General features: G+C 58.0%; 1 protein-coding gene across 9 annotated transcripts; it reads left to right on the top strand.

The window, feature by feature from the left end:
* The first annotated feature begins 1,777 nt into the window (after positions 1–1,777).
* CLCN7 (chloride voltage-gated channel 7) lies at positions 1,778–25,515 on the top strand. 9 transcript variants are annotated; one of them, XM_082359846.1, is made up of 25 exons: positions 1,778–2,012; positions 9,074–9,145; positions 12,066–12,137; positions 12,232–12,297; positions 12,689–12,821; positions 13,054–13,163; positions 13,818–13,898; positions 14,785–14,847; positions 14,959–15,042; positions 15,547–15,640; positions 15,905–15,969; positions 16,363–16,479; positions 17,165–17,215; positions 17,427–17,617; positions 18,212–18,350; positions 19,157–19,250; positions 20,400–20,569; positions 21,842–21,893; positions 22,133–22,260; positions 22,447–22,532; positions 22,777–22,906; positions 23,471–23,530; positions 23,634–23,810; positions 24,074–24,154; positions 24,304–24,540. In XM_082359846.1, the coding sequence occupies exons 1-25, from the start codon at positions 1,860–1,862 to the stop codon at positions 24,388–24,390; spliced, it is 2,556 nt and encodes an 851-aa protein (XP_082215972.1). In that variant the 5' UTR covers positions 1,778–1,859; the 3' UTR covers positions 24,391–24,540. The 9 variants fall into 9 exon arrangements, 8 of the variants coding, with proteins under 8 accessions (XP_082215972.1, XP_082215969.1, XP_082215973.1 ...); XM_082359843.1 differs by having other exon boundaries at positions 1,779–2,012; positions 22,777–22,822; XM_082359847.1 differs by having other exon boundaries at positions 1,779–2,012; positions 17,165–17,219; positions 17,557–17,617.
* Positions 25,516–25,579: the final 64 nt, after the last annotated feature.

The raw sequence follows: 25,579 nt of genomic DNA, 5'->3' as shown, positions 1-25,579 counted from the left end.
TATCTTCATGGAGAGCTGCCCTTCTCAAAGCGTCCTCTTTCCCAGGCTCCTCTGGCCTATTTTGGAGCCCTTGCTCCGTCTCACTCCATTGAGGTGGGAGAGATGACATCTTTTGGGGGGAAGACTTAATTTGATTAGGAAGTGTTTCTTGAGGTCCCTAGCACTAAAAGACCACGCAGGGTATTTCCCACCCTCCCCTCCCCCGCTTTCAGGTGCTTAAAACACCATGGGGGACCCAGGATATTTCACTTCTACAGCAGCATTTCTGCCAAGGTTCACAGACCCTAAAACGGTGGGAACTCGGCAGAAGCATCATGGCTATGGGCGGCCAGCCGCATCTCATCTGAGAGTCTCCACGAGGGCGGGGCGGCCTGGGAAAGGGCTTGGGGAGGAGCTTCATGGGAGCTCAGGTCGCTAGGAATTTGGGAAGGGCTGGCTTGTCCAGCCGAGGAGTCTGGGCTCTGTCAAGGGCAGCCCATCCAGGTTTTGAGCAGGGGAGTGTGAGCACGCATCTCACGTGATCCACCATCCCCGCTGAGTGAGTGGCATGAGCCACATCCACCTTGAACCCCATCAATCCCACCTTTGACCTGCGTCTGCTGTGTTCCTGAGTGGGGGGAGGACAGAAGGATCCAGAGGGGCTTCCCCAGCACCACCCCTCCGTCCCCGGGACTGTTCTTACTTCCCCATCGCTGTGTGCAGCTCTCCTCCTGCCTGGACGGTTTCACGCAAACCACACTCATCCACTTCGTTCAGTCAAACCAGCCCGGGACCAGCCCTGAGGCTCCTTGGGGCCGGTGCCAGCTTTACTCTGCAGCCTCTAGGCCCTCCTCCACAGACAGGGTCATCACGTGTTTGTCAACATCCCTCGAAAGGGCAAAGCCAGGTCACACTAAGGAGAAAACACGTTTTCTGAAAGAACGTTGTTCCTAGTATTTTCAAAAAATTGTTGCACAGTGATGGTGGGGAAAACTTAACAATCCTGTTGGGCTTCCTTCCTCTCATTTTGGTTTCAATTTTGGTTTTATTTTGAAAGATGTGAGGGAAGAGCCTATAAAGAACTTCTAAAATCTTTTTATTTTGAAAAGTTTCAAGTTTAAAGAAAAAAGTTACAAGAGGACTACATTGCACGTCATTTATATTTACCCCATATTCATCACCTGCTAACATCCTACCACATTTTCTTTCTCCCGCTATCGGTAGCTACGTATTGTGATTACCATTAGCTTGTGAATCATCTGAGACTACGTTGCAGACATCACATCACAACCCCTGAATATCTCAGTGTATGTCTCCTGAGAAAAAGGACTTTTCTGATATGACCGCCAGACAAAGATCACCCTTGGGGGACTGGGCGTAGCTGTAACACAGCTACCTAATGTACAGTGCAGGTCCAATCTTTGCCAGTTGTCCCCAAAATGCCAGGCCCACGAGCAGCCTTCAGTTGCCCGTCTCTTTAATCTTCCATCCAAGGCAGACACTCGGCCTTTCTTGGTCTTTCACGACGCTGACACTACGGGACGAGCTGGCTAGCTGTTTAGCAGGTGCCCCTCAATTTGGATTCATCTGCATTTTCCCCCTGGGATGGGATCAGTGGAGCGTTTTCCGCAGGAAGGCCACAGGGCTATGTTGTGTCCTCAGCACAACCGTTTGCTTCGTGGTGATCGGTCCTGACAGGCGGGTCCACCAGGCGGCGGGACTACAACTCCCAGAAGGCCGCGCGCGCCCCCGAGGCCGCCGCCGGGTCACGCGGGTGCCGTCTGGGCCACGTGACGGCCGTCCGGGTCACGTGGCCGCGGCGCGGGTCACGAGAACAAACACGGCCACGGCGCTGCCTGGCCGGTCCTCTGCGGCGGGACATGGCCAACGTCTCCAAAAAGGTGTCGTGGTCCGGACGCGACGTGGACGACGACGAGGCGGCGCCGCTGCTGCGGAGGACGGCGCGGCCCGGGGCGCCGGCCGGGGAGGCCACGCCGCTGCTGAACGGGGCCGGGCCCGCGACCGTCCGCGCGGTGAGCCCAGGGAGAGGCGGGCCGGGTCGGGTCCGCGCCGCGGTCGCCGGTGCCGGGAGCCGGGCCCGCGAGGACGCGGCGAATCCGTGCTCGGGCAGTCCTAGTGGCAGAGGCGGGAACGCGCCCCGGGTCCCGCTTGGTAAACGGCAGGGTGAGCTCGGAACCTGGGCCCCGGGGTTCTGGAGTCCTGGGAGGCGCTCGGCCCGGTGACTCGCGGGGTCGAGGAGCCGGCCCATTATCCTCGGTGTTAAGGAGCGTGGGAGAGCCCAGTTGCACGCTGCTGTCGAGTCCCGGCAGCATGAAGCTAATTTATCTCCTCACAGTTTATTCCTTAGTGGAGTTAAAGGGAAGGCAGATGGTCTTCTGCTTAGGTAACCTTTTCCTCTTCTTTTTTTTGGAATACTGTATACATGAGCAATTATTTTTACTGCGTCGCTTTTGAACCCCAAGAGATTTTAAGAGCTTAGGTTGCAGAGTTCGCTTTTGCAGTGGGAATATCTGGGGGACTTTACCTGGCTCCCTTCTTTACAGGGAGCGGGACAGGCCTTCAGGGCGACCTTAAGGAATGACAAGTATGTGCGTTCAGTTTCCCTTAGCACTTCATTAAAATTGAAGCACAGTGGTTGAAATGTGCTTTGCAGGTCAGCACAGAAGTTTGTGTCCTTAAGTGAATTTCCGTGTGTGTTAATTTTGAGTTAATGAACTTCTTTTGTTGATTGCTTGGCCTTACTCTGTTTTGTGATTGTTTTTTCGTTTTTCTCCTCCTATCCTAGATCTGTCCATTAAACACTTGTGTGGTGTTTAATGAGGAAGGACTCAAGCATCAGGCTGTTTCTCTAGAACTTATCTAGGTTTCCCCAGCTCCCAGAAATGCATCAGACAATGAAGGTCAAAGTCTGTTCCTTGAGTGGGATCTTCTGTTGAAGTGCTTTCTGGGTTTGCATGAGAAGTGACATGAAAGGGGCGAATTTGCAGTGGTAGGGATATGGATGTTTTGTTGATTTCTTCTCAGAACATTTGTTTCTTTTTTATTCTTTAAAAGAAGGTAATCTGAAGTTTACAAACCAGAAGTATGAAACTGGCTTGGCTTTAAGGGTGACAGGTAGAGAGATTGGAAGCTTCGAGTTTGAATTGGGGTTTATTTCGGGACTGAATGTGCTCAAGAGTTTCCCACTTTTCTTTATGCATAGACACAGGAGTTGGCTTTTTTTGAAATAACCTGTCGATCTCTTCCCTTAAAACTCATTCCCTTAAAAGAACCTTTGCGAGCTTTTTTGTTTGTTAGTTTGCATTTAATAAGTGACTAGCTGCTCTTAAACAATTTAAAACATAATTTATTGTGTGCCTGTCGTGTGCCCGGCTGCATGCAGTTTGCCTGGGACACAGAGGTGCATGATGCAGTTTCCTTCCTCCTGGCTCCAGGCTCCTGGAAAACCAGGCTCAGTGCTCTGTGAGGAAGGCGTGAGGGACCCCAAGGGCAGGAGAGGTCACACTGGGTCCAGTCTTGGAAGAGTGCATGATCCTCAGGCGGGTGAACAGAGGGGAAAGATAAAGGGAGTGAGCATTTGGGAAGTAAGTCGGAGTGGGGAGTGGAGGCTGGGGAAGGAACCGGGGTCGACCTGCAGGGGAGAGCTGCGGGCTTCGAATTTAGCTTTATCTTGTGGAAGAATCCTTCAGAAGCTGGAGAGTCCAGCCTTGAAGGATCCTTAGACGGCCTTGCGTGGATGGGGTGGCGGGGGGGCACTGGAGGCATTGGTGCTAGGAACTCTGCTCTGGACCAGCAGAGGCAAGTGCTGAAGCCTCCTGTGCCTCAGGCTCCTCACCAGCAGGAAAGCTAATATGCTTCCAGCCCCGAGCACCACCTGTCACAAGGTGGTAAACGCTAGTTACTCTCAGAGGTATTAAAAACGGCAGCTTGGAAGTGATCATCTCTGAGTTGCTGTTCCTGGGGCGACTTCCCTGCAGCTGACTGAACTCCTCGAGGCTGGCTTTCTTGCGGGAGGGTCGGCTCTGGACCAGAGGGCTGAGTTCGCTGCAGCAGACGGCGGCTTGTAAGCTGCCCTCAGACCAGGGTTGTTTGAATTAAAATGACAACCCAGGCCAACAACTGCTCTATGAGAATGTTCTGGTGAGCTGGACAGGAGAGCTTGTCTTGCCACCTCCTGGTCCTTCATGGTTTGTTGCAGGGCGTCCAGAGTTGGAGGCTGGTGTTCTTGCACCCGGCATGGGAACCTGCCAGGCACCATGAGGTGGCTGCTCTGGGCAGCCCCGGGCAGGGTGGGCTGGGGGCCGGCCTGAGCTCAGCCTCCATCTGGCTGGAACCAGGCCATTCAGGGTTGCTCTGCCCTCTCTCCGGCCCTCGGCCTGTCGTGCCTGAGTGTGGGGTGAGGGTGGGTCATCCAGCAAGTTGCTGCCCGTCCACCCCTGGGGCGAGGAGAGGGTGAGGTCAGCCAGCAAGTCATGGTCATGTGGGCAGCAGGAAGCAGAGTGTTTTGAAAACTTACAGAGGGAAATCTGAGCCAGAAACAGAGGCTCCGGGTGTGGGGGTGGGTATTTGCAGTGTTTGTAAATGCGGGTCCTTTCCAGGGACCTCAGCTTCGGGAAGCTCCGCCTGAGGCAGCCTGAGGGGTAGGACCCTCAGGTTAGTGTTTAGAATCAGTTTTGGGGATCTTACTCCTCTGGGAACTGGGGCATTCTGCCCTGGTGACCTGGAGCCACGGGCTATGGTCAGAGTATGGGGCGCCGGGAGGGGGTCATGTACAGGCAAGCTGCAGGGGCAGGTCATCACCATCCCCACCGGCCCCTTGAGCTCTGCTCAACGTAAGGGAGCACCCCGTCTTTCTCGTAGCTGGCTCCCAGCCCCAGGGCAGCCCCTCCAGGAAGTCCCTCTGCCTCAGCGCCCTGTGCTATCCTCCTCCTCCTCCTCCTCCCCCCTCCGCCCTCTTCCCTCCTCCCCCTCTCCTCTCCCCCTCCTCCCCCGCTTTGCAGAGTGCAGGCCCGGCCCCTCAGCTGACCCTCCCCAGAGGGCTCCTTCAGACCTTTAGTGGTACCTGCCCAGGTCTAGTGTGAGGGGCTCAGAGTCTGGGGGGGCAGGAGAGGATGTGGGCACCACCGGACAGTGCAGAGAGCTGAGGACCAGGGTGAGCCCAGCCTAGTCAGAGGGTCCTGGGAGGCCTCCCAGGCAGAGGCTGCAGCGCTCAGAAAGCCAGGTGCAGCGGCGGGGTTGTTCCCATCCGGCCCCCTCTGCACATCATTCATCAGGTCTCAGCCTAATGCGCCTCCCCAACCCCGAATCGGGCAGGCCTCTCCCTCAGGCTCTGTCATCGCCCTCAAAGCCTTTCTCACGGTTTACACTGACTTTTGTTTATGGGCAGCTTGGTTTTTCTGACTGTAAGCCCCTGGCTACGGAGGCCCTGTGCCCTCAGTGCTGGGGGACATTGGGCTGGGAGGGGTGGTTAAAATGCAAAGTGGCAGAGTGGGCGGCAGGCGGCTTTTAAATTGTCTGTGAACTTTGTTTTAATGATGGTAAAAGCACATAACACAATTTACCATCCTAACCATGTCTAAGTGTATAGTCTGGCAGCATGAGGTCCATCCACAGTGTCGTACCGCCGTCACCCCAGCACCTCCAGAACTTTCTCATCCTCCCAAACTGAACCTCTGTCCCAGTAAACACTGACTCCCCACTCCTCCCCCAGCCTTTGGCAAAGGCCATTCTGCTTTCTGTTTCTATGAATTTGATGTCTCATAGTGGTATCATAGGGTATTTGTTTTTTTGTGACTGGCTTCTTTCAGTGTCCTCCAGGTTCATCCATGCTGTAGCATGTGACAGGATTTCCCTGTTTTTAAGGCTGAATAATATTCCATTGTGTGGATGGACCACCGTAGGTTTATACATTCATCTGTCGATGGGCATTTGGGCTGCTTCCACCCCTTGGCTACTGTAAAAATGCTGCTATGCACGTGGGTGTACAAACACCTCTTTGAGACCCTGCTTTTCAGTTCACTTGGTTAGATACCCAGAGGTGGAATTGCTGGATCATAAGGTAATGCTATTTTTAATTTTTTGAGGAACCGCCATACTGTTTGCCACAGCAGCTGCTCCATATTAACACTCCCAGCAACTGTGCACAAGGGTTCCTGTTTCTGCACATCTTCACCAGTGCTTGTTATTCTGTTTTTTTACCCTGGTCATCCTCACAGCTGTGAGGTGGTATCTCATTGTGGTTTTGATCTTCATGTCCCAAGTCTTTGGCCTGTTTTTTTAATCCGCTTGTTTGTTGTTGTTGGGTTGTAGGGGTTCTTTACGTATTCTGGATATTAACCCTTCTTGGTTACATGATCTGTAATTTTCTTCCATTCTGTATGGCTAGTTCCTTTTCACTCTGTTCATTGTTTCCTTTGATACACAGAAGTTCTTCACTTTGATGTAGTACCATTTGCATATAAATTTTTAAATTTTTTAAGTAATTGTAGACTTACGGGAAGTTGAAAAGACAGTACAAGAGGGCCTGTGTGCCTTCCTCCAGTTTCCCAAGGTGGTTCCGTCTTACCTCACGGTAGTACCGTGCCGAACCCGGCATTGATTGTTGGCACAATGTGTGTGAGTAGCACCCTGCCATTGTCACACATGTGGATGTGTGTGAGCACGTCCATCAGTGCCTTTGTCCTGCCTCTTACAGTCACCCCCTCCCCCCCAAATCTGTCCTCCCTCCAGGTCTGACCTTTCGAGCACATCAGGTCTCTGGAACCACATGATCTGAAATCTTTCAGTTCTTTCGAAAGCATGGAGATTTCATCCAGGCTGTTGTGTGTATCAATAGTTTGAGGAACTACTAGTAATTAACTTGCATTTAAGAAAAGAGAAAGGAACAGAGACAACAGATTAATCACTGAACTTCCAGTAAATGGCTTTTTTCATCACAAAAGATATTTCCTAAGAGATGCCCATAAAGTTCAGAAAAGAGGTGAAGAAACCAGGAAGGTGCTGGAGGTGGGAGAGGGTGTGCCTGGGAGCTGTAGTGGGGGCGCCATCTCCGCATGAGCTCATTTCCGGGAGCTCATTTCCGGGTCCAGAGTGGAGCTGTCCGGTGCAGATGTGTGCTCACCTGGCGTCCTCCCGGCCGGGTGCTGAGGACCCGTTGTCACCTGAGCTAGTGAGTCCGTGCCACGTGGACCGTTCTGCCCCCCTCTCCCCCAGCCGTGTGCGTGGTCGCAGCTTGAGCCTCGCGGACTGTTTAGGTGGCAGAGGCGCTGCTCTGCAGGGGCTGACTTGGTGCGCCGGGAGTGATCACGGGGTGCAGTCCATCAGTGAAGAGTGAGATACAAACGGCCAGACCACCTGGTCTGTGGCCTCTGTCTGTTGGGTGGGACGGCAGATGGGTCTTCTGCTTTCACAGTCCGACTTTCAGTTCTGCATGTCTTTGCATGCCGTCTTCTCCGTGGAGACGTCCCTGTTCCGTGTTGCTGTGGACGGGCTGGCGACCGGCACACCTTTCCTGATGACTCGTGTATGCACGGGGAGCAGAGGCTGCAGCTCCAGGCCCCTTCCTGGGTTGAGTTCACTCTGGAACTGGGGTCCTTCTGGGCCAGCAGGCCAGGCACTCCTGCCTGTGCTTGAAGCTGGGGGCCCGCCCTGCCTTTCTCATCAGATTCAGCAGTTTGAGTGCATTGTCGATTGTTTTTAAGAAAGAAAACAGCTATGTTTCTTTTCTCACCCACCCATTGTACCGACGTTTGCCGTATATACATAGAGAAAAGTGGAGTCACACAGTGGAGCAGGATGATGGTCTAGTGAACACACCTGACAAGTTACCACCTGTCGTGGGGTGTGCAGTGCCCCCCGGAATGTCTCCACCCCTAACCTGGAACCCGTTTCTGAGACCTTTGCAGCTGTGGTCAAGTTATGATGTGGTCAGGCTGGTGTCCTCGTGGGAGAGGAGAGACGCGTGTGCACGTATACACGTACACATGAGGCCGGTGGCAACGGAGCAGAGGTTGGAGTGATGTGATCACAAGCCAGGGAATGAACACTAAGGATTGCCGGCATCCATCAGAGGCTGGAAAATCCTCCCCACGACCCTGAGAGGGGGCCCTCCCTGTTGACACCTCAAGTTTGGACTTGTGGCTCCAGAGCTTGGAGAGAACACGTTTCTTGTTTTTCAGATGCCTAGGCTGTGTGATTGGGCACAGCAGCCCCAGGAGGCTCAACATCCCCCAGTGGAGTCACCAGTGTCCCCAAAGCCTCCTCGTCCCCCCTACCCCTCAGTAACCACCAGTAGCAGTAGGGCTAGTGCTGCTGAATTAAATTTTCTGTGCTGGAGTCACTGTGTGCTCAGGGCTCTGGCATGGCGGGCTCCGCGGTCCTTGTTCCTGCACTGCTTCATGGTTTCCGCCAGAGGAGAGGCAGGGCAGGGCACCCAGCTGCATTTCAGAGGAGCACCAGGTCGTGTTTTCATGCCGTATGCTCCACACAGTGTTTGTGTCCTGCAGCGTGACTTGTTTCTCTGAAATGCATCTGTGAGAAGCCTGTGTTTTGTTCCCTAGTCCTGGCCTCCACCATGCCTGGCAGTGGGCGTGAGGGCAGTCACGTGCCAGGGTGTCCGTCCTCTGTGGTTGACCTGCCCCTGCGCCCAGGAGTGCAGCCCTGCTTCAGAAAGGTCCTGCCCTGGAAAGGGGCACGTATCTGGGGGGCCTGCCTGGTAGCCACTCAGTGTCATGATGGGGTTGAACAGAGAAAGATGGGGCTTGGAGGTGGGGGGATAGAAAGGCTCCTGGAGGAGGGGCCCTCAATCGCCAGGGTTTTCCAGGCCAGGGAAAGAGGGTGGTCAGGGGGACACTGTAGAACAGGGGAGGGTGGGGCTTCCCATCTGGAGGTTGGGCTCCTCAGTGACAGGCTGTGGGTCATGGGGATGGGCCTGGGGTCCAGCGCTGGCCCTGCTGGAGTCTCCCACACGGCAGGTGTGGCTCTGTGCTCCACAGGCAGGGCCAGGCGATGGGGTAGTGCACAGTGCAGCTCGGCCCCATAGCTAAGCGGCCTGTGATTTCTCTTCTGCTTCTAGTCGCCCCATTCAGCATTTTTCCGGATCGGACAGATGAGCAACGTGGAACTGGACGATGAGCTTCTGGACCCTGTGAGTGGTCGTCCTTTCCCATGTTTGGAGCTCCTGCTCATGCCAGGCCCCTTCCTGGGAAAGTCAGGCCTGCTCTTGTGGAGCCACAGCCTAGCAGAGGGCAGACGGGAAACCTGAACAAGAGGATGGCAGACAGTGGCGGTCCTGTGCAGAGCATGGGGACAGAGTGATGTGCAGACAGTGGCGTCTGCAGAGCCTGGGCGACCAGGGAAGGCTGCTCTGTGGGGCCCTGTCCCCTGAGGCTGCCCGATGAGCAGAGGTTGGGGAGTACATGTCAGGCCAGGACTGTTGAGCTAGCTGCTGTGTGCGGGCTGGGGGGCAGGTGCCATGGGCAGGTGTGGGGCCTGCAGGAGGGCGTCTCGGGGTGGTGGGCCCTTGGACATGGGTGATGTCCACTTCTCCTTCTCCTGTGCTGGGGTCGAACTGTCCAGCAGCTGTCCAGCAGCTGCCAGGGGAGCATTTCCCGAAACCCCCTCCCCCAGACTTGCACTTGACTTCCTCCTTGGAGGTGGCTCATGGTTCCGACTTGCATTTCGCTGAGGCTGCTGGTATCGTGTGTCCTTCGTGTTTTCTGGAGGAACTCTCTTCAGACCCCGTGCATGTTTCTTAATCAGGTTGTGTTTTTATAATGGAGCTGTAAGAGGTCTTCATATACTTTAAACACAAGTTGCTCATCAGTTACAGGATTTGCAAAAACTTCTGCTTGGTCCATAGGTGGTCTCCTCACTTTCTGCCAGTGTCCTTGGAAGCACAAAAGGTTTTAATTTTGATGAAGTTCATTTTATCTGTTTTCTGTTGCTTGTGCTTTGGGTGTCATGTCTAAGAAACCATCACCTAATCCAAGGTTACAAAGATTTGCTCATCTTTTCTTATAAGAGTTCCATAGTTTAGATCTTTGATCTGTTTTTCACTAATTTTGTACATGGTATGAGATAAGGGTCCAGATTCATTCTTTTGCACATGGATGCTCAGTTTTCCCAGCACCATTTCTTGAGAAAACTACTCTTTCCCTGTTGAATTGTCTCGGCACCGTTGTCGAAGGTCAGTTTTTGTGGGGGTTTTTTTTGTTTTTTTAAAATTTATTTATTTATTTTTGGCTGCATTGGGTCTGCATTACGGATTTGTTTCTGGGCTCTCAGTCTGTCCTTGCGCCCGGGCCACACTCTGTTAATGACTAGCTTTGTAGTAAGTTTCAAAAGTAGGAAGTTTGAATCATCCCATATCGTTTTTCTTTCTCAAGGAGGTTTTGGCCTTTCGAGATCCCTTGCGTATCTCCATGTGGGGTTTAGGCTCAGCTTGTCAGTTTCTTCAGAAACGTCAGCTGGAATTTAGAGGTGGCGTTGACTCTTAACATCAAATGTCCCGAGCCACAGTATAGCTTTACATTTATTAACGTCTTCAGTTTTTTTCAACAGTGTGTTGCAATTCTTGGCGTACAAGTCTTACACTTCTTTTGTTAAACGTATTTTAGGAATAAGTTTATTTTCTGTATCTTACTTTTTATGCTATTGTAAATAGAGTTGTTTTCTCAATTTCATTTTGGATCGTTCATTGCAAGTGCGTAGAAATACGTTTGATTTTGTATACTGTCTTATATCCTTCAATCTTACTAAATGTGTTATTAATACTAATTGTTTTTAGTGTACTTTCGGGGATTTTCTACACATAAGACCATGTCATCTGCAAAGAAGAGTTTCACTTCCTTTTTAATCTGGATGCCTTTCACTTTTCTCTCTTGCCTAATTGCCCTGCTGGTAGAACCTCCAGGACAGTGCTGAGTAGAAATGCCAGAGCAGGCATCCTTGTCTTGTTCCTGATCTCAGAGGAAGAGCTTCAGTCTTTCACCACTGAGCATGTTACCTGTGGGTTTTTTATAGGTGTCTTGATCAGGTTGAGGAAGTTCCCTTCATTCCTGGTTTATTGAGTGTTTTTATCATGAAGGGTTGAGTTTTGTCAGATGCTTTTTGTGACTATTGAGGTGTTCATTTCATGTGGACTTGGTCCTTTATTCTATTGGAACAGTATCAAACTGTTTTTACTTTCATACCGACTCACCCTCTGATTGTCCAGACACCACCTGAGTGTCCTGCAGGTCAGTTTGTTCTGACCCTAACTGCCCGGCATCCGTGCAGACCCACAGGCTGAGGGCTCAGTCCCACGAGACCCCCCGACCTCAGATGCCGGTGACAAGTCCAGGCTGTCACCTGTGCTTCTGACTGACCAGCTGTAAGTCGGGGTTCCCACGCCCCCTCCTTGGGTTCCATAACTTGCCAGAATGGCTTGCAGAACTCAGGGGAACACTTTGCTTATGTTACTGGTTTATCATAAAGGACATGACTTGAGAACAGCCAGGTGGGAGAGATGCCCTGGGAAGGTGTGGGAAGGGGTGCAGAGCCCCCATGCCCTCCCTAGGAGCCATCTTCCCAGCACCTCCACATTCACCAGCTGGAATCTCCCTGAACCCCTCCATTTGGGGTTTCTGTGGAGGCTGCATTACACAGGCAGGACTGATTAAATCCCTGGCTGTTAGAGGTGAGCTGCTTGCATCTCCAGCCCGCTAATCCCGTGATGGTCTTCCAGCCCCAGCCCAGACACACTCGTCACCCAGAGATGCCAAGGGGGTGGGTCAGAGGCCGGTGCCAGAACCTGGACGTGGACCACAGACATCTTTCACTAATTGCTTTTTGGGGGTCAACCCACCTTGTGTTCCTAGGATAAACCCGCCTGGCCGCGGTGTTGTGGGACCTGGCCTGCTGGTGTCCTGTGGAGGGTCTGTGTCTGCCAATTCCTGCCTTGTGCTTGTCTAGCTTTGGGCTCAGGAGAGTCCCTGCCCTGTGGGACGAGTGAGCATGGCCCCTTCCTCATTCTGGTTCATTCTTACATATGCTGGGTTGTCAAGTTCTGCCTCTTCCTCCCACAGGACACGGATCCCCTTCACCCCTTCCCCAAGGAGATCCCGCACAACGAGAAGCTTCTGTCCCTGAAGTATGAGGTGGGCCCCCCTGCTCCCTGCCCTCCCCCACGGTGGCCGACCTGAGCCCACAGGCTGGGGTCAGTCACCAGTGTGTCTGCTGCCCGGTCCGCAGAGCTTGGACTATGACAACAGCGAGAACCAGCTGTTCCTGGAGGAGGAGCGGCGCATCAATCACACAGTGAGTCTGGCGGGCACCTGGGCCTCATGGCCACGGTGTCCCCACCACCTCCCTCCCCTCTCGGCTCCAGCTGGTGTCCCGGAGTGAGCGCTGGCTGCTGCCCGGTGCGGAGACCCGTGCGGGTGTCACATCATTACCACTGAGGAGGCTGTTCTTAGGGGTGTCGGCTGTGGCGGCTGGAGCGTCAGCATCCGGTTATGACCGGGTTGGGGAGTGCCGTCCCACCAGTGCTCCACGGCCTCTGAGGTGTCGGTGGGGCTGCTCTTCCTGGGACTCAGTGTCCTGAGGGCAGCCCTGTGCGTGGTGGCAGTCACCAGAGCAGGCCACGACGGGACGTCCCGCCTCCGCACCCTCCTGTGACAGCGCCCCCCCCTTCTGCCCGCTGCCGCAGGCCTTCCGGACCGTGGAGATCAAGCGCTGGGTCATCTGTGCCATGATCGGGATCCTCACAGGCCTCGTGGCCTGCTTCATTGACATCGTGGTGGAGAAGCTGGCCGGCCTCAAGTACAGGGTCGTCAAGGACAGTATCCTTTGTCTGTGGTTGCCCGGAGCCAGCGGGTCCACAGGAGGAGCCCCCGCCCATGTTATGCCATCGGCCGGGGGACGTGACTGGGTGGGGGCTGCATGTTTGGGGGTCAGGCTGTGTGGTGACCCTGAGACACCTAGTAAGTGCTCCAGGCCCCAGAGTCCAGAGTGCAGCCCACTGGGGAGTGGCGCCTGGGTGACACCACCCCGCATGGTCCTTGACGAGCCCAGACATTGACAAGTTCACAGCGCGGGGTGGGCTGTCCTTCTCTCTCCTGCTGTGGGCCTCGCTCAATGTGGCCTTTGTGCTCCTGGGCTCTGTGATCGTCGCCTTCATAGAGGTAGGTGGGCCCCTCCACCACTCCCCGCCCCCCCCCCCGCCCCCCGCAGCGTCTGCCGGTGAGACTCACTGGCTAGACTGCAGTGGAGTCCTTGCTAGGCATCAGGCGGTTCAACCAAAACGAAGCCCACCTGGGCCTTCCAACCCTGGCCCTGGCGGCCATGCCCATCCACCCGCACAGCCTCTCGCCCACTTCACGCAGCAGGGAGCAGAGGCAGCACCCAGCCCAGGGGTCCGGGTGGAGGGACCCACCCGAGGGGTCAGACGCTCCTGGGGCACCCTTCCTTCCTGTGCCCCTTTGCTTTTCCCTCGGGGCATTGGAAGGAAGAAGGGGGCAGCGTCCAGGAGCTTCTGTCTGGGGTGCAGTGCAGTGTCCCCCAGAGGGTGCAACAGTGCTGGCCCCTCAGCGGGTGTGTGACGTGGGCCTCCATCATCCTGGGCACCTCCGCCTGCCTCGGGGACACTGAGCCCTCCCATGCCCGAGGTGTTTCCTCCCCTCGGTGGTTGCTCTGCGTATCAGTGGGGAGAGGTGATAAGCCCCTTCCCTGGGCGGCCTGGGCACTGCGTGGCACGTCTTCCTGGGCCTGGTGGCGGCGGCGGCGGCAGTGGCGGCTCACTCGGCCTGTGGACTCAGTGCTGGCGCCCCTCCTTCCAGCCGGTCGCTGCTGGCAGCGGGATCCCCCAGATCAAGTGCTTCCTCAACGGGGTGAAGATCCCCCATGTGGTCCGGCTCAAGGTGAGATGCGAGGCGGCCCCCCCGGGAGCTCAGGGCTCAGCCCAAGGGGCTTCCTTGCTGGGTGAGAAGCGTGTCATTTGTCCACCTCCGCCTCCAAAACTCGCCCAGACCCATGCTGTTTGCTGCTGACAAGCCTTCGTGTGGGTGTGCTGGCAGGTTTTATGTGAACTTTCTTTGTAAAATGGTAGAACTGTTGTACATTCTGAATGACGCAAAAATACTTGAAGGTACATCTGTCACGATTGCAACCACGTAGGCATATTTTAAGTTCCATACGGTGGTTAGTATTTCAGAATGAGAGTAGCTGTGTTGAGTGGTGAGTTTTTTCCTTTTTTCAGAATTTTCCTTAATCTCATTGTGCATGATCTTCTAGGTAACACACTGATTCCGAGGGGGTTGGGAGGTCAGGTTTCCTCCTGTGATCATTTCAGGGTGTGCAGCTGGCGTGCCTTGGTCTGGGGTTTGCTGGTGGTATCTCTCCTGCTCTATCTGGGGAGGAGGTACTCCGGGGAGCGGACAGGAGGGGGCAGTGCCTGTGCTCCATGCCCTGCAGCAGGAGGGCAGGGCCCGAGGTGGGTGCGGGTGCAGGAGCCTGGAGCCCGGAGCCTGGAGCCCAAGGACGGAGCGACAGCTGCTGTTTGCGTGTCTTGTGTGTGTACATGACCACCTGGGACAGAAGGGCTGAAGAGATGGGCGTCAGGAGAGCATCAGCTGCCAGCTCCCCCTCCTCCAGGACGTGCGCTGTGGGTGCTGGCCTCCTCTTTGGTGCTCATGCCTGCCAAGGGCTCACGTGATTAGGTCCCTTCCCGTGTGCAGTTTGTCGCTCAGGTTCTTGGACCACGTGTGGCCTTTAATCAGACTTGGTGCAATTTCTTTTGTGTTCCAGACCCTGGTGATCAAAGTGTCCGGCGTGATCCTGTCCGTGGTTGGGGGACTGGCTGTGGGGAAGGTAACGGAGTGCAGCTGCCCCTGCCTGAGTCACTCTGCACCCGCGGGGCCTGGGGCTGGTGTGTCCCCCCGGAGCCGCGCCCATCTGAACGCAGCCGTCTGTGCCTTCCAGGAGGGACCAATGATCCACTCGGGCTCCGTGATTGCTGCTGGGGTCTCCCAGGGGAGGTCCACGTCACTGAAGCGGGATTTCAAGGTGGGTCTTCCCTGCGCCCACGTCCATGCCCCCAGGGCTGGGCCCCTGCCTCCCCTGCAGCCTCCTTCCCTTCGCCTCTGAGGGTCCCTAGCATCCTGTCCGTGGGGGCATCCTGTTGCCTTGGTGCTCTGGGTGAGTGTGCATTTCTGTGAGGAAATGACCTGTAGCTGTAAGCTCACAGGAATGCGTGGCCTAGAGAGGTCGGGAAGGTCATGTGTGTGGGCTGCCGGTGCTCAGTTCTGGTCCTTCTTGCACAGACCTCGGCGTTTAAATATTGCTGTGAATGGGTTATTTTCTCTGGATGGTGGGCAGGCAAGCTGCCCGTGACCCCATTCTTCAGTCCGGCGGGTTGTGAGCCTCATGGTTGATGAGTGGCTTGTCCAGAGGCCTCCCCCCGTTCCTCCCTCCCCTCACCCCTCACTTTTGGGCCCACCTCCCCCCTTTCTGAGAGAAGTGCCTTTGCAGGCACTGGCTGAGATCCTCTTTCTATCTGTCTTGGTTCAGATCTTCGAGTACTTCCGCAGAGACACAGAGAAGCGGGACTTTGTCTCAGCAGGAGCTGCGGCTGGAGTGTCTGCTGCGTTTGGGGCCCCTGTGGGTGAGGAGGGTGGCCCTGCCTGGTCTGAGAGCTTGGTGACAGCCCATGTGGGGGGAGCCAGGCTCTCCCTGCTGTGAGAGGGGTGGTTTGGGGGTTTATGGACTCAGTGCCTGGTGAGGGTGTGGGGTGGGCTTCTCAAGAGGCCCCGATGGCTGCTTCTGTCGTGGGCTCGGTGCCCTGGGGTCTGGGGGCATGGGTGGCAGTGGGTGAGGGGCTGTCTGTGGCTGGGCAGGCACTTCAGGGCTGGGCCACTGGCTGTTCCAGGTGGGGTCCTGTTCAGCTTGGAGGAGGGTGCATCCTTCTGGAATCAGTTCCTGACGTGGAGAATCGTAAGTGCCTGGGACGGCCACCTTCCCAAGGTCGGGCAGCCCTGGCACTGGGCCTCCGTGGCTGGGTGGACGCGTGGCTCTCGGCCCACACTGTCGGGTCTGCACCTGAGCTTCCCATCCAGCTGGTGGGTCCCTGAGCCGTCAGCCTGCTTCTCCTCTGTCCTCATCGGGACCCCAGGCCCCACACACCTCCTTACCCCGGCCGAGCCAGTGGGACTCCAGGCCACCTTCCCTCAGCCTTCGGAGGGTCTAGGCGCCACCCAGGTGACAGGAGGGGAGACAGCCCTTTTGCTGCAGCCCCTCCCCACCCTCCGGCCCTGGGCTCAGCCTCTGTACACACTGCCGCAACTCATCACCACGGCTCTGACGGCACTCGTCTCTTTCCGCCTGCAGTTCTTTGCTTCCATGATTTCCACCTTCACCCTGAATTTCGTCTTAAGCATTTACCACGGAAACGTGTGGGATCTGTCCAGCCCCGGTCTCATCAATTTTGGAAGATTTGACACTGAGGTAACCCACTGCGTCGCCCCCTTTTTTCTCTGGTTCTTTCTATGAGCATGGCCCAGGTTGTTTACTCAAGGTTCAGCCTGAGAGCTGGGCTTCTGGAAAGGTCTAGCTGTTAGCGGTGGGATAGGGCCCTTGTTTGTGAGCACCGGGTGCTGGAGGTGCTCCAGGACGGTGCATGTGACCCGGCCGCGCAGGTTGGGGCGCCCGTCAGCCAACGGGCACTTTAGGGGTGGCTCAGGTGCCTGCAGACTGTCAGGCAGCATCACTAGACTGGTGGCCAGTGCTCCTGCAGCAGTTTCTGGAGGCCGAGAGGCGCAGGCAGCGTTTCTGGGGCGGCCTGCGCTGCGCGCTGCCATCACTGAGCCCAGGGAGCCGCTCGGGGGCTGGTCCTCACCCGTGGACGCGTCAGAGGTCCTGGGTGGCTAGGTCACCAGCATCCTCTCCCTTGCTCGTGGCCCCTCACTTACCCTTTGGCAAAAGCTCAGGCCGCCCCCCGGAGCCGCCGTGTGAGGAGGCAGGCGGTCTGCCCGAGCACCCGGCGTTTCTCTCTGGGGGCCTCCTCACCCTGCGGGGAAGCGCCAGGGTTCCCGTGCACAGGCGTGTCCTGTGAAACGTCCGGTCCCGAGTCTGAGCAGGAGCTGGTGGCAGTTTTCCTCACAGAAGGTCTGCTCTTACTCCCTCTGCACAGACGATGGTGTACACGATCCACGAGATCCCCATCTTCATCGCCATGGGCGTGGTGGGTAAGGGCCGTCCCCACGTGGGACAGTGCCAACCAGTGGGGACAGGGCCTGCGGGGCTCCAGGCCTGATCCAGCTTGGTGGGCCAGAGAAGCACGCGGTCTCCACCCCTGCTGGCTGTCCCAGGACCGCCCGGGGCAGCGGGGAGGGATCCCGACCCTGGGAGGACCGGAGCCTCACTCTGGCTGATGACAGCCCCTTGGGAAGCAGACGGACCTGGGCAACACTCCTTACTCTGAAAGCCCGTGGGACGTGAGCCCTCCACCCAGCGGCCGTTTGCTGCCTGGGCAGCCTGCTCCTCTTCCCGAGTCCCGGACACGCAGCTCCTTCCTTGTCCCAGGTGGCATTCTCGGAGCTGTGTTCAACGCCTTGAATTACTGGTTGACGATGTTTCGAATCAGGTGAGAAACCTGTTCAGGGACTGAGTTGAGAGGTGTGGCCACGCGGGGCATCTGAAAACTGACCGGTCATGGGCTCTTGCCCATGGGGCCATGTGGAAGCCACGTGCCAAGCACACTCCTCCACGGTGGTTTGTACGTGAGGGGACAGACCCACTCGGCAGGGGGACGGGTGGGGCCTGGAGGGTGGCCCCTGGCAGGGAAGGCACAGCCCATGGATCCGGCGCGGCCCTGGGTTGATGCTCTTCTGGGCCTCTCACGTCAGCGTCAGCGCGGTTTGTACGGGGCCATCCTGACCTGGGCACGTTTGGTCCAACACAGGTCCTCTGCTGTTAGGAGAGCCATCATGGGAGCTCTCTGGTTTTCTGAAGCCTTAGGGGTGGATCTTGGCATTCTTCTTTCTTGTCTTTTTGCACCAACTTAAAATGCAGTTGGGGAGCATCCGGGAGGCAGCCTGAGAGTATTCAGGAGCCAGGGCGGGTTGGTCATCAGATAAGCTCAGCATCCTGGACGGCTCTCCCGAGTCGCAGGCTCAAGTTGCCCTGGCTGCCACCCCAGCCATCCCACAGCTCGGTCCACCCTGGCTCTTTGCTCCAGGTACATCCACCGGCCCTGCCTTCAGGTGATCGAGGCCATGCTGGTGGCCGCCGTCACGGCCACGGTCGCCTTCGTGCTGATTTATTCGTCCCGGGATTGCCAGCCCCTGCAGGGGAGCTCCGTGTCCTATCCCCTCCAGGTAGGCGGCCGGGGCAGGGGCAGGGCGAGTCTTCCCAGACATGGGTGGGTGCCACGTCGGCCTGGGGTCTCACCCCGGTCCTTTCAGAGCAGCAGCCTGACAGGTTCTGCAAGGGGACTGCGGAGGTGGGGTTGTGGGCCTGCAGGCGGAAACTCACGTGCACACGCTTACCACGGCACAACTCCCCGCATCCCCTGTGCCCGTCAGTGACAAGCAGGTGAACACGGCATGGTCCGTCCACACAGTGGATTTCCTCAGTTGTAGGTAGGGTTGGAGCTCTGACACATGCTCCCACACAGATGAACCTGGCAAACACTGCTGAGTGAAAGAAGCCAGACAGCAAGGGCCACACATCGTGTGGTTTCTGTTTATGGGAAACGTCCAGAGCTGAAAGCGGTTGCTGGTTGCCAGTGGGTGTGGAGTGTGTACTCACAGGCCTGTCACAGATGTGGGTCTGGGGCACATGGCTGGCTCTGGTGGGGCTGTGGGGTTGACCCCCACAGCTTTGCGTGGAGCCCCTGCCCTGGTCAAGGCCTACAGGGGCCCACAGTCTGCCCAGTGAACTGTGGGAGCGTGCTCCAAACGTGAGCCTTTGGATCCCCACGTGCCCCAGGGACAGACTCGCCATGCAGCCCCTGCCTGGCCGGATGGCTTCTGAAGCCCTCACTGGGCCAGGGTCTGGCTCTTGGGTCCTGCCTCCCCTCCAAGAGAGCAGCCTGACCCCGCCTGTTGTGTGCTTGGTGCCTGATGCTGTCCAGGCCTGGACACTGTGTCCCACTGGCCTGTTCTCTTTCCTGACTTTGCAGCTCTTCTGTGCCGATGGCGAGTATAATTCGATGGCTGCAGCCTTCTTCAACACCCCAGAGAAGAGCGTGGTCAGCCTTTTCCACGACCCCCCAGGTGTGTGCCCATGCTCCGCACTCTGTGCTGTCAGCCACAGGTCCCCATGTGGGCCTGTCCCCTCTGGCCTGGTCTGCAGCCGGCCCACATACACTGGGTCCAGGCCTGGCTGATGGCTTCTGGCCGAGCCCCCACTGCCTCCCTGCAGGGCTGGGTGCACTGGAGCGCGGGAGCTGGCAGCCTGGGGTTGGCTGGTGGCCAGTGCTTGGGAGGGGCCCAGCCAGGCTCCCCACACGTCTCCTTCCCTCCCTGGAGGCCGTCCTGTCGTTCATTAAGACAGTCTCACCTCCCAGGATGAGTTTTTCTTGGCGCTGCTCGCAGAGGTCACTCTCAGTCAGAAAACAGCCTGGTGACTCGTATACCAGTGAGGCGCCTCGCCCAGCTTCACGTTCTTAATAACAAACAGGCTCAGACTGGGCACAGACCTGCTTCCACTTCCCCTGTTTTCGGTTCCACCGGGTGGGGTCGGGGAGGAGGGGCACACCCCTGAGATCCAGAGTGGCTGCTGCGACGTGCTTGCCCGTCTGTCTGTGGCTCTAGTTGTTTCCTATCATGCCAGTTCTGGGAACTCCCTGGTTGTCACATTTGCATATGCGTGTGTGTGTGTGTGTGTGTGTGTGTGTGCGCGTGCGTGTGCTGCGGGAGTTCACGCAATTTAACAGAAAGGCTTTTAAACGTGGGCGAGGCCGAGCCCCCAAAGATGCTGAGCGGGCCATACAGGCGTCTCCAGGCCCCCTGGGGGTGCTGGCTCTGGGGTTTGTGTGACGTCTTCCCATTTCTGGAGTCATCTGGTGCAGAGTGGTGGCCGTGGCGGCCATGGCCTCCCTCCTGCACCCTCCCCTGACCCCTGGTGGTCTCAGTGCCACCCGTTTCCATGCAGACCTCAGCAGCCACCTTCCCTTGGCCCAGGTCACCGTCCTGCTGGCAGCTCTGGGCCCCAGTGGCCCCAGCTCCCCTCTGCCCTGCCCACTGGGCTGCCGTGCTCACACTCTGAGTGCTGGGCCCCCAAGACCCGGCACCCTGGCCTCTGAGAAGGGGGTGACTCTGGGGGTCTGGGTGTGACCAGGAGGCTGTGACGGGCTGCTGGGCAGGCAGCTCCACCTGGGGTTGAGTCCATGTGGCAGGCCCTGGCCAGCGCCCTGTCCGCAGGCTCCTACAACCCCATGACGCTCGGCCTCTTCACCCTGGTCTACTTCTTCTTGGCCTGCTGGACCTACGGGCTCACGGTGTCGGCCGGTGTCTTCATCCCATCCCTGCTCATCGGAGCTGCCTGGGGCCGGCTCTTTGGCATCTCCCTGTCCTACCTCACCGGGGCCGCGGTGAGTGGGGATCTTAGGGGCCAGCTGGGCTGGGAGGAAGGGGCGGTGTTCCCGGTGCCCACTAGGGCCACTGTGGGCCAGAGTAGGGGTTGTGCATGCGTGTGGCCTTCAGGGAGGGCGCAGGTGTTGGGAGAGAGCGTGGTGTGGAAGGACGGGGCAGGTGCAGGAGTTGGGGCCTGGGCGTGCGGTGTCCAGGCCTTGGCCCCAGAGCTGCCTCCTGGCTTCCTCCTCCCACCTGCCTCCGTGGGCTCCTTGGTCTTTATTCTGTGAGTCTTCTAATTGCATCTTAGTTGTTCAAGTAAGACTTTAAAAAACTGTAAGAGACGCACAGCAAGCCTCCCCTCACTGGGTCCAGGTCATGTGTCCCAGGTTTCCTTACAGACACGGTTTTTAGTTTAGTTTGGTTTTTTTTTAATCGATACATGACTCATGTACCATAAACCAGTGGTCCCCAACCTTTTTTGGCACCAGGGACCGGTTTCGTGGAAGACAGTGCTCCTATGGATGGGGGTGGGGGGATGGTTCAGGCAGTAATGCGAGCGATGGGGAGCAGCAGATGAAGCTTCACTCGCTTGCCCACCGCCCACCTCCTGCTGTGCGGTCCAGTCCACGGCCCGGAGGTTGGGGACCACTGCCATAAACTCCCTCCTTCTGTAAGTGAACGGTTGGGTGGCTCTTTAGCCTGTTCGCAGAGCTGTGTAACCGTGATCGTTGCTTAGTTCCAGGATGTTCTCATCACCCCAAAAAGAAACCTGTCCCCATTAAGCAGTCACGTCTGTGTCCCCCTTCCCCAGCCCCTGGTGGCCATTGTCAGCTTTCTGCCTCCATGAATGTGCCTCTTCTGATTGTTGTAGATTCATGAAATCACACTTCATGGCCTTCTGTGTCTGTCCTCGTCATTGAGCACCATGTTTTCAGGGCTCATCCATGTTGTAGCACGAGTCTGATTTTCACTCCTTTTTAGGCTCCCTGGTGTGATGCAGGCATTTGTGCACGGACTCCGGTCACTGCACACACGCAGGGTGCCCCCCCCCCCGGCCCCGGCCGTAGTGTGCACCCTCCTGTCTTAGGCTGCCGAGTTCTGCAGGTGGCAGAGTTCATTCAGTGCATCCTTGAGCGGGCACAGCTAGGGTATTTACAAACTCAGGTGATGCTGCCGCAGACCATTTTTTGTGTAAACTGTAGGATTTCCTCCTGGGCCCAGTGCTGTCAGTGCATCTTGGTGGGTTTGGCTGCCACTTCCCCCGAGCATCCCCTCTGTCTTCCCTGCAGGTCTGGGCAGACCCCGGCAAGTACGCCCTGATGGGAGCAGCTGCCCAGCTGGGTGAGTGCTGGCTGCGGCATGGGCGTCCAGAGGTCAGGAGGGCCACTCCCCCAGTGTGTGGCTGGGCAGGGTCACTGTCCCCATCTGGTGCTATCTGGGGGGGCCGGTACACAGGGTTGCATGGACAGAGCGGGAGCTGCACAGGGAACACGGTAGGGGGACACGGGAGGGTCCGGCGGCACAGCCTGCAGAGGCTCGTGCCCCCCCAACCCTCCCTTCCCCTCCCCGCCTCCTGGCAGGTGGGATTGTGAGGATGACGCTGAGCCTGACAGTCATCATGATGGAGGCCACTAGCAACGTGACCTATGGCTTCCCCATCATGCTGGTGCTGATGACCGCCAAGATTGTGGGGGATGTCTTCATCGAGGTGCGGCCTGTGGGAGAGGCCGCCTGCCTTGCTTGCCCTCGCTCTGCGGCCCCTCCCCATGCCCCTGGCCTCGGAGCCTGAGGCTGGGAGAAAGACTGGCGGTCTGCGGCCGCCGCGAGGGAGGGGGCCCTGTGGAGGCTGCCCCGCAAGCAGCCTCTTGCATGGCCATGCCCGTCCTCTCCCCAGGGCCTGTACGACATGCACATCCAGCTGCAGAGTGTGCCCTTCCTGCACTGGGAAGCCCCAGTCACTTCACACTCGCTCACTGCCAGGTACCCCTCCCCGGGGCAGGCCTGCAGGCTGGGGGGCGGGTGCTGGACGCCCCGGGAGGCTTGGTGGGGGCAGCCTGGAGCAGGACGTGGGTGCAGGGCTGGTTCCCCCGGGGCAGCACCTGGGGGTCTGGGCTCCCGGCCCACCTCGTCTCCAGGTTTCCTCAGTCCGGCCACTTCCTGCATGTTGAGCTGTTCGGGAAGCTCCCTTGGCCCCGTGGGGGATCACAGCGTGGCTCTTCCACAGGGAGGTGATGAGCACACCAGTCACCTGTCTGCGGAGGAGGGAGAAGGTGGGCATCATTGTGGATGTGCTGAGCAGCACGGCGTCCAATCATAATGGCTTCCCCGTGGTGGAGGATGCCGATGGCACGCAGGTACCACCCAGCTGCAGGAAGCCGGGCTCGTCATCTGTGCCGGCGAGTGGGGCATGTTGGGGGGCTTGGTTCCCGTGAACGTGGACGCCCCGCTCTGGGGTTTCTGGTAGAGTTCTGCTGGTTACACGGCTGTGAAGACAGGTCCGTGTGAGCGCTGCGGCTTGGGTAGTTACTGATGCGCCTGTGTGTCCTGTGGTCACACCCCAAGCTGCACCCCCAGCTGAGGAGTCGCAGCTGTGCCTGTCAGGAGGTCCTGATGGAAGGTGCAGCGACGTCTGGGCCACGGTCTGCTTTTCGCCCCCACAAATGCTATGGTCTCTTGGCACTTCGTGATTGGGGTCCTGCCTCCCTCTCCTGGGCGTTTGGGGATCTGTGAGCCTGTGCAGGTGAAATGCCTGCAGCAGGGCCAGTGCCCATAGGCAGCCAGCATCACTGGGGACCCTGGCTGGAGCCCCCAGGCATCCCGGTGCTGTTGCCTGGCCCCTCTGGCCCAGCCGGCAGGGCGGGCCCTAGGTCCCAAGTCCCAGGTCCCGCGCAGACAAGGGTGTTTTGTTTCTTGTGCAGCCTGCCCGGCTCCAGGGCTTAATCCTACGCTCCCAGCTCATCGTCCTGCTCAAGCACAAGGTAGGCTGTCGGGGGTGGCGGGAGAAGGGGGTGGCAGGAGATGCCGGGCAGGGCCCTGGGCTCTGAGGCGCTGCCACCCACTGCCTGCCCCCCGCCCCCGCAGGTGTTCATAGAACGCTCTTGTATGGGCCTGCTACGGCGCCGGCTGCGGCTGAAGGACTTCCGCGATGCCTACCCGCGCTTCCCCCCCATACAGTCCATCCATGTGTCCCAGGACGAGCGGGAGTGCACCATGGACCTCTCCGAGTTCATGAACCCCTCCCCCTACACGGTGCCCCAGGTGCCGCAGGGGCGGTGGGGGGCAGGGGCCTGACCCCCACTTCCAGAGCCTCATGCAGCCACCACCCCTGGCGGCGTTCTGGCTTCACTGGCCATTGCGGACAGGGGTGGGGGGCGAGCTCTGTAGGAGGGTGGGGGTGGCTACAGAGCAGGATGTGCTGGCTGAGGCGGGGGTGTGGCAGGGGGGCGGCAGGTCCTGCCCCGCTCCTGTCCCGGGATGGGGCAGGGGCCGGCGGGCGAGCTGAAGCTGCGTCTACATTGCAGGAGGCGTCCCTCCCGCGGGTGTTCAAGCTGTTTCGGGCCCTGGGCCTCAGGCACCTGGTGGTGGTGGACAACTGCAATCAGGTGATCGGGGGAGCCCACTGCCTGCTGCCTACCAGCCTGCCTGCCCACCCGCAGGGCTCCCGCAGACTATGCTGTCCTCCGCACGCAGGACAGGGGCATCCACAGAGGCAGAGCCCGCTGGATCCCATGACCTGGCTTTGCTCCCACAGGTGGTCGGGCTGGTGACCAGGAAGGACCTCGCCAGGTACCGGCTTGGGAAGGGGGGCCTAGAGGAGCTCTCTCTGGCCCAGACGTGAGGCCCTGGCCCTGGCACCTCCCCCGGGGTGCCTGCCTCGCTCCCCAGGCAGCGGCGGATCCAGCGTCCTCCAGACCTCGGGGACAGCCCAGCCAGCGTGTGACACATGTGGTCTCTTCGTGTTCTCAGTGCTCCCCTCCCCCCCCCCGACCTCATTCCCTCACCCTCCAAGATTTCACACGCCAGCCTCCTGTTTCCTGACTTCGAGGAGTCAGTTTGTAGAACTGCTGTTCTCTTTCTGAGAGACCGCGAGTGTGCGTATGTATCTGCATGTGTGTGCACGTGTGACAGCTCGCAGGCTGGGCCCTGTGGGTCTGAGTACTGCAGCCCACAGGACGGGCCCATTGCCTGGAAGCAGTGCACCCTAAGCACCGCCAGCTGGAGGCCTGGGCGACTCGAGGCTGCAGCAGAGGCCTCTGGTCCTGTCTCTCTCAGCCCTCAGCTCAGTTTGCAGCCGTGAGATTTGGGGTCTGGGCAGAAACACAAGCTGGACTCATGAAGGCGAGGGCTCGGGGGAGCAGGACCACCTGGAGAGCAGACCCTGGAGCCGCACTCCCAGACACCAGTGCACCCTAAGCCACACCCACTTGGTGCAGTGGGCTCTGAGCCGGGGTCTGGGCCAAAGGGGAGAGCTGAGACCTTCCTGTGGGCCCGGATCCCCAAGTCCAGCCATGCCTCTATCACAGCACCCATGTGGACGGCACAGGGAAGGCGGGTCTTCTCAGCACACGGGGGCCCCACGGGCCACTGAGGACCCCCAGCCCCGAGAGATGTTCTGGGCAGCTCTGCTTCCAGTGTTGGGGGCAGGTGGTTTCTGGGATGAGCTGGCAAGCCCAGAGCAGGGATGCACCCCTCCCAGGCTGGCAGTGCCAGATTTGGGATCCTATGTCCCCAGTGCCCCATGGGACTTTTTTTCTAAAGCGACTCACGTCCCCAGCCCACTTCTGTGATGAGGTCCGTGGATGCCTTTGTGGTAGGTTGGCGGGCGCTCCACCTGAGTTTTAGCCCCTTTCAAGGGGATGGGGCCTTGAAAGGCCTCTTCCTGGCAGGGGAGCCCTCCATGGGGGCACAGGGGTCTAAGTGTGGGGATCTGAATGGGAGAAATAAAGGAATTGTACCCAGACAACCGGTGCCAGCTTCTTGTTCCCACCCAGCGTGGACCACGGTCCAGTTTCCCAGGATTCACAGGC

This window comes from Balaenoptera borealis (genome assembly GCF_965194805.1).
Source record: "Balaenoptera borealis genome assembly, chromosome: 16".
In the NCBI taxonomy this organism is placed as follows: Eukaryota; Metazoa; Chordata; class Mammalia; order Artiodactyla; family Balaenopteridae; genus Balaenoptera; species Balaenoptera borealis.
Note: the sequence above shows the minus strand (reverse complement) of the source record. Positions and strands in the feature narration are given on the sequence as shown.

Excerpts from the sequence above, each read along its gene's own strand:
- CLCN7 (XM_082359846.1), top strand. The coding sequence starts at position 1,860 with ATGGCCAACGTCTCCAAAAAGGTGTCGTGGTCCGGACGCGACGTGGAC. Across the intron at positions 15,641-15,904 it reads TGCGTTTGGGGCCCCTGTGG|GTGGGGTCCTGTTCAGCTTG; the intron begins GTGAGGAGGGTG and ends TGGCTGTTCCAG. Across the intron at positions 22,533-22,776 it reads TCACACTCGCTCACTGCCAG|GGAGGTGATGAGCACACCAG; the intron begins GTACCCCTCCCC and ends GCTCTTCCACAG.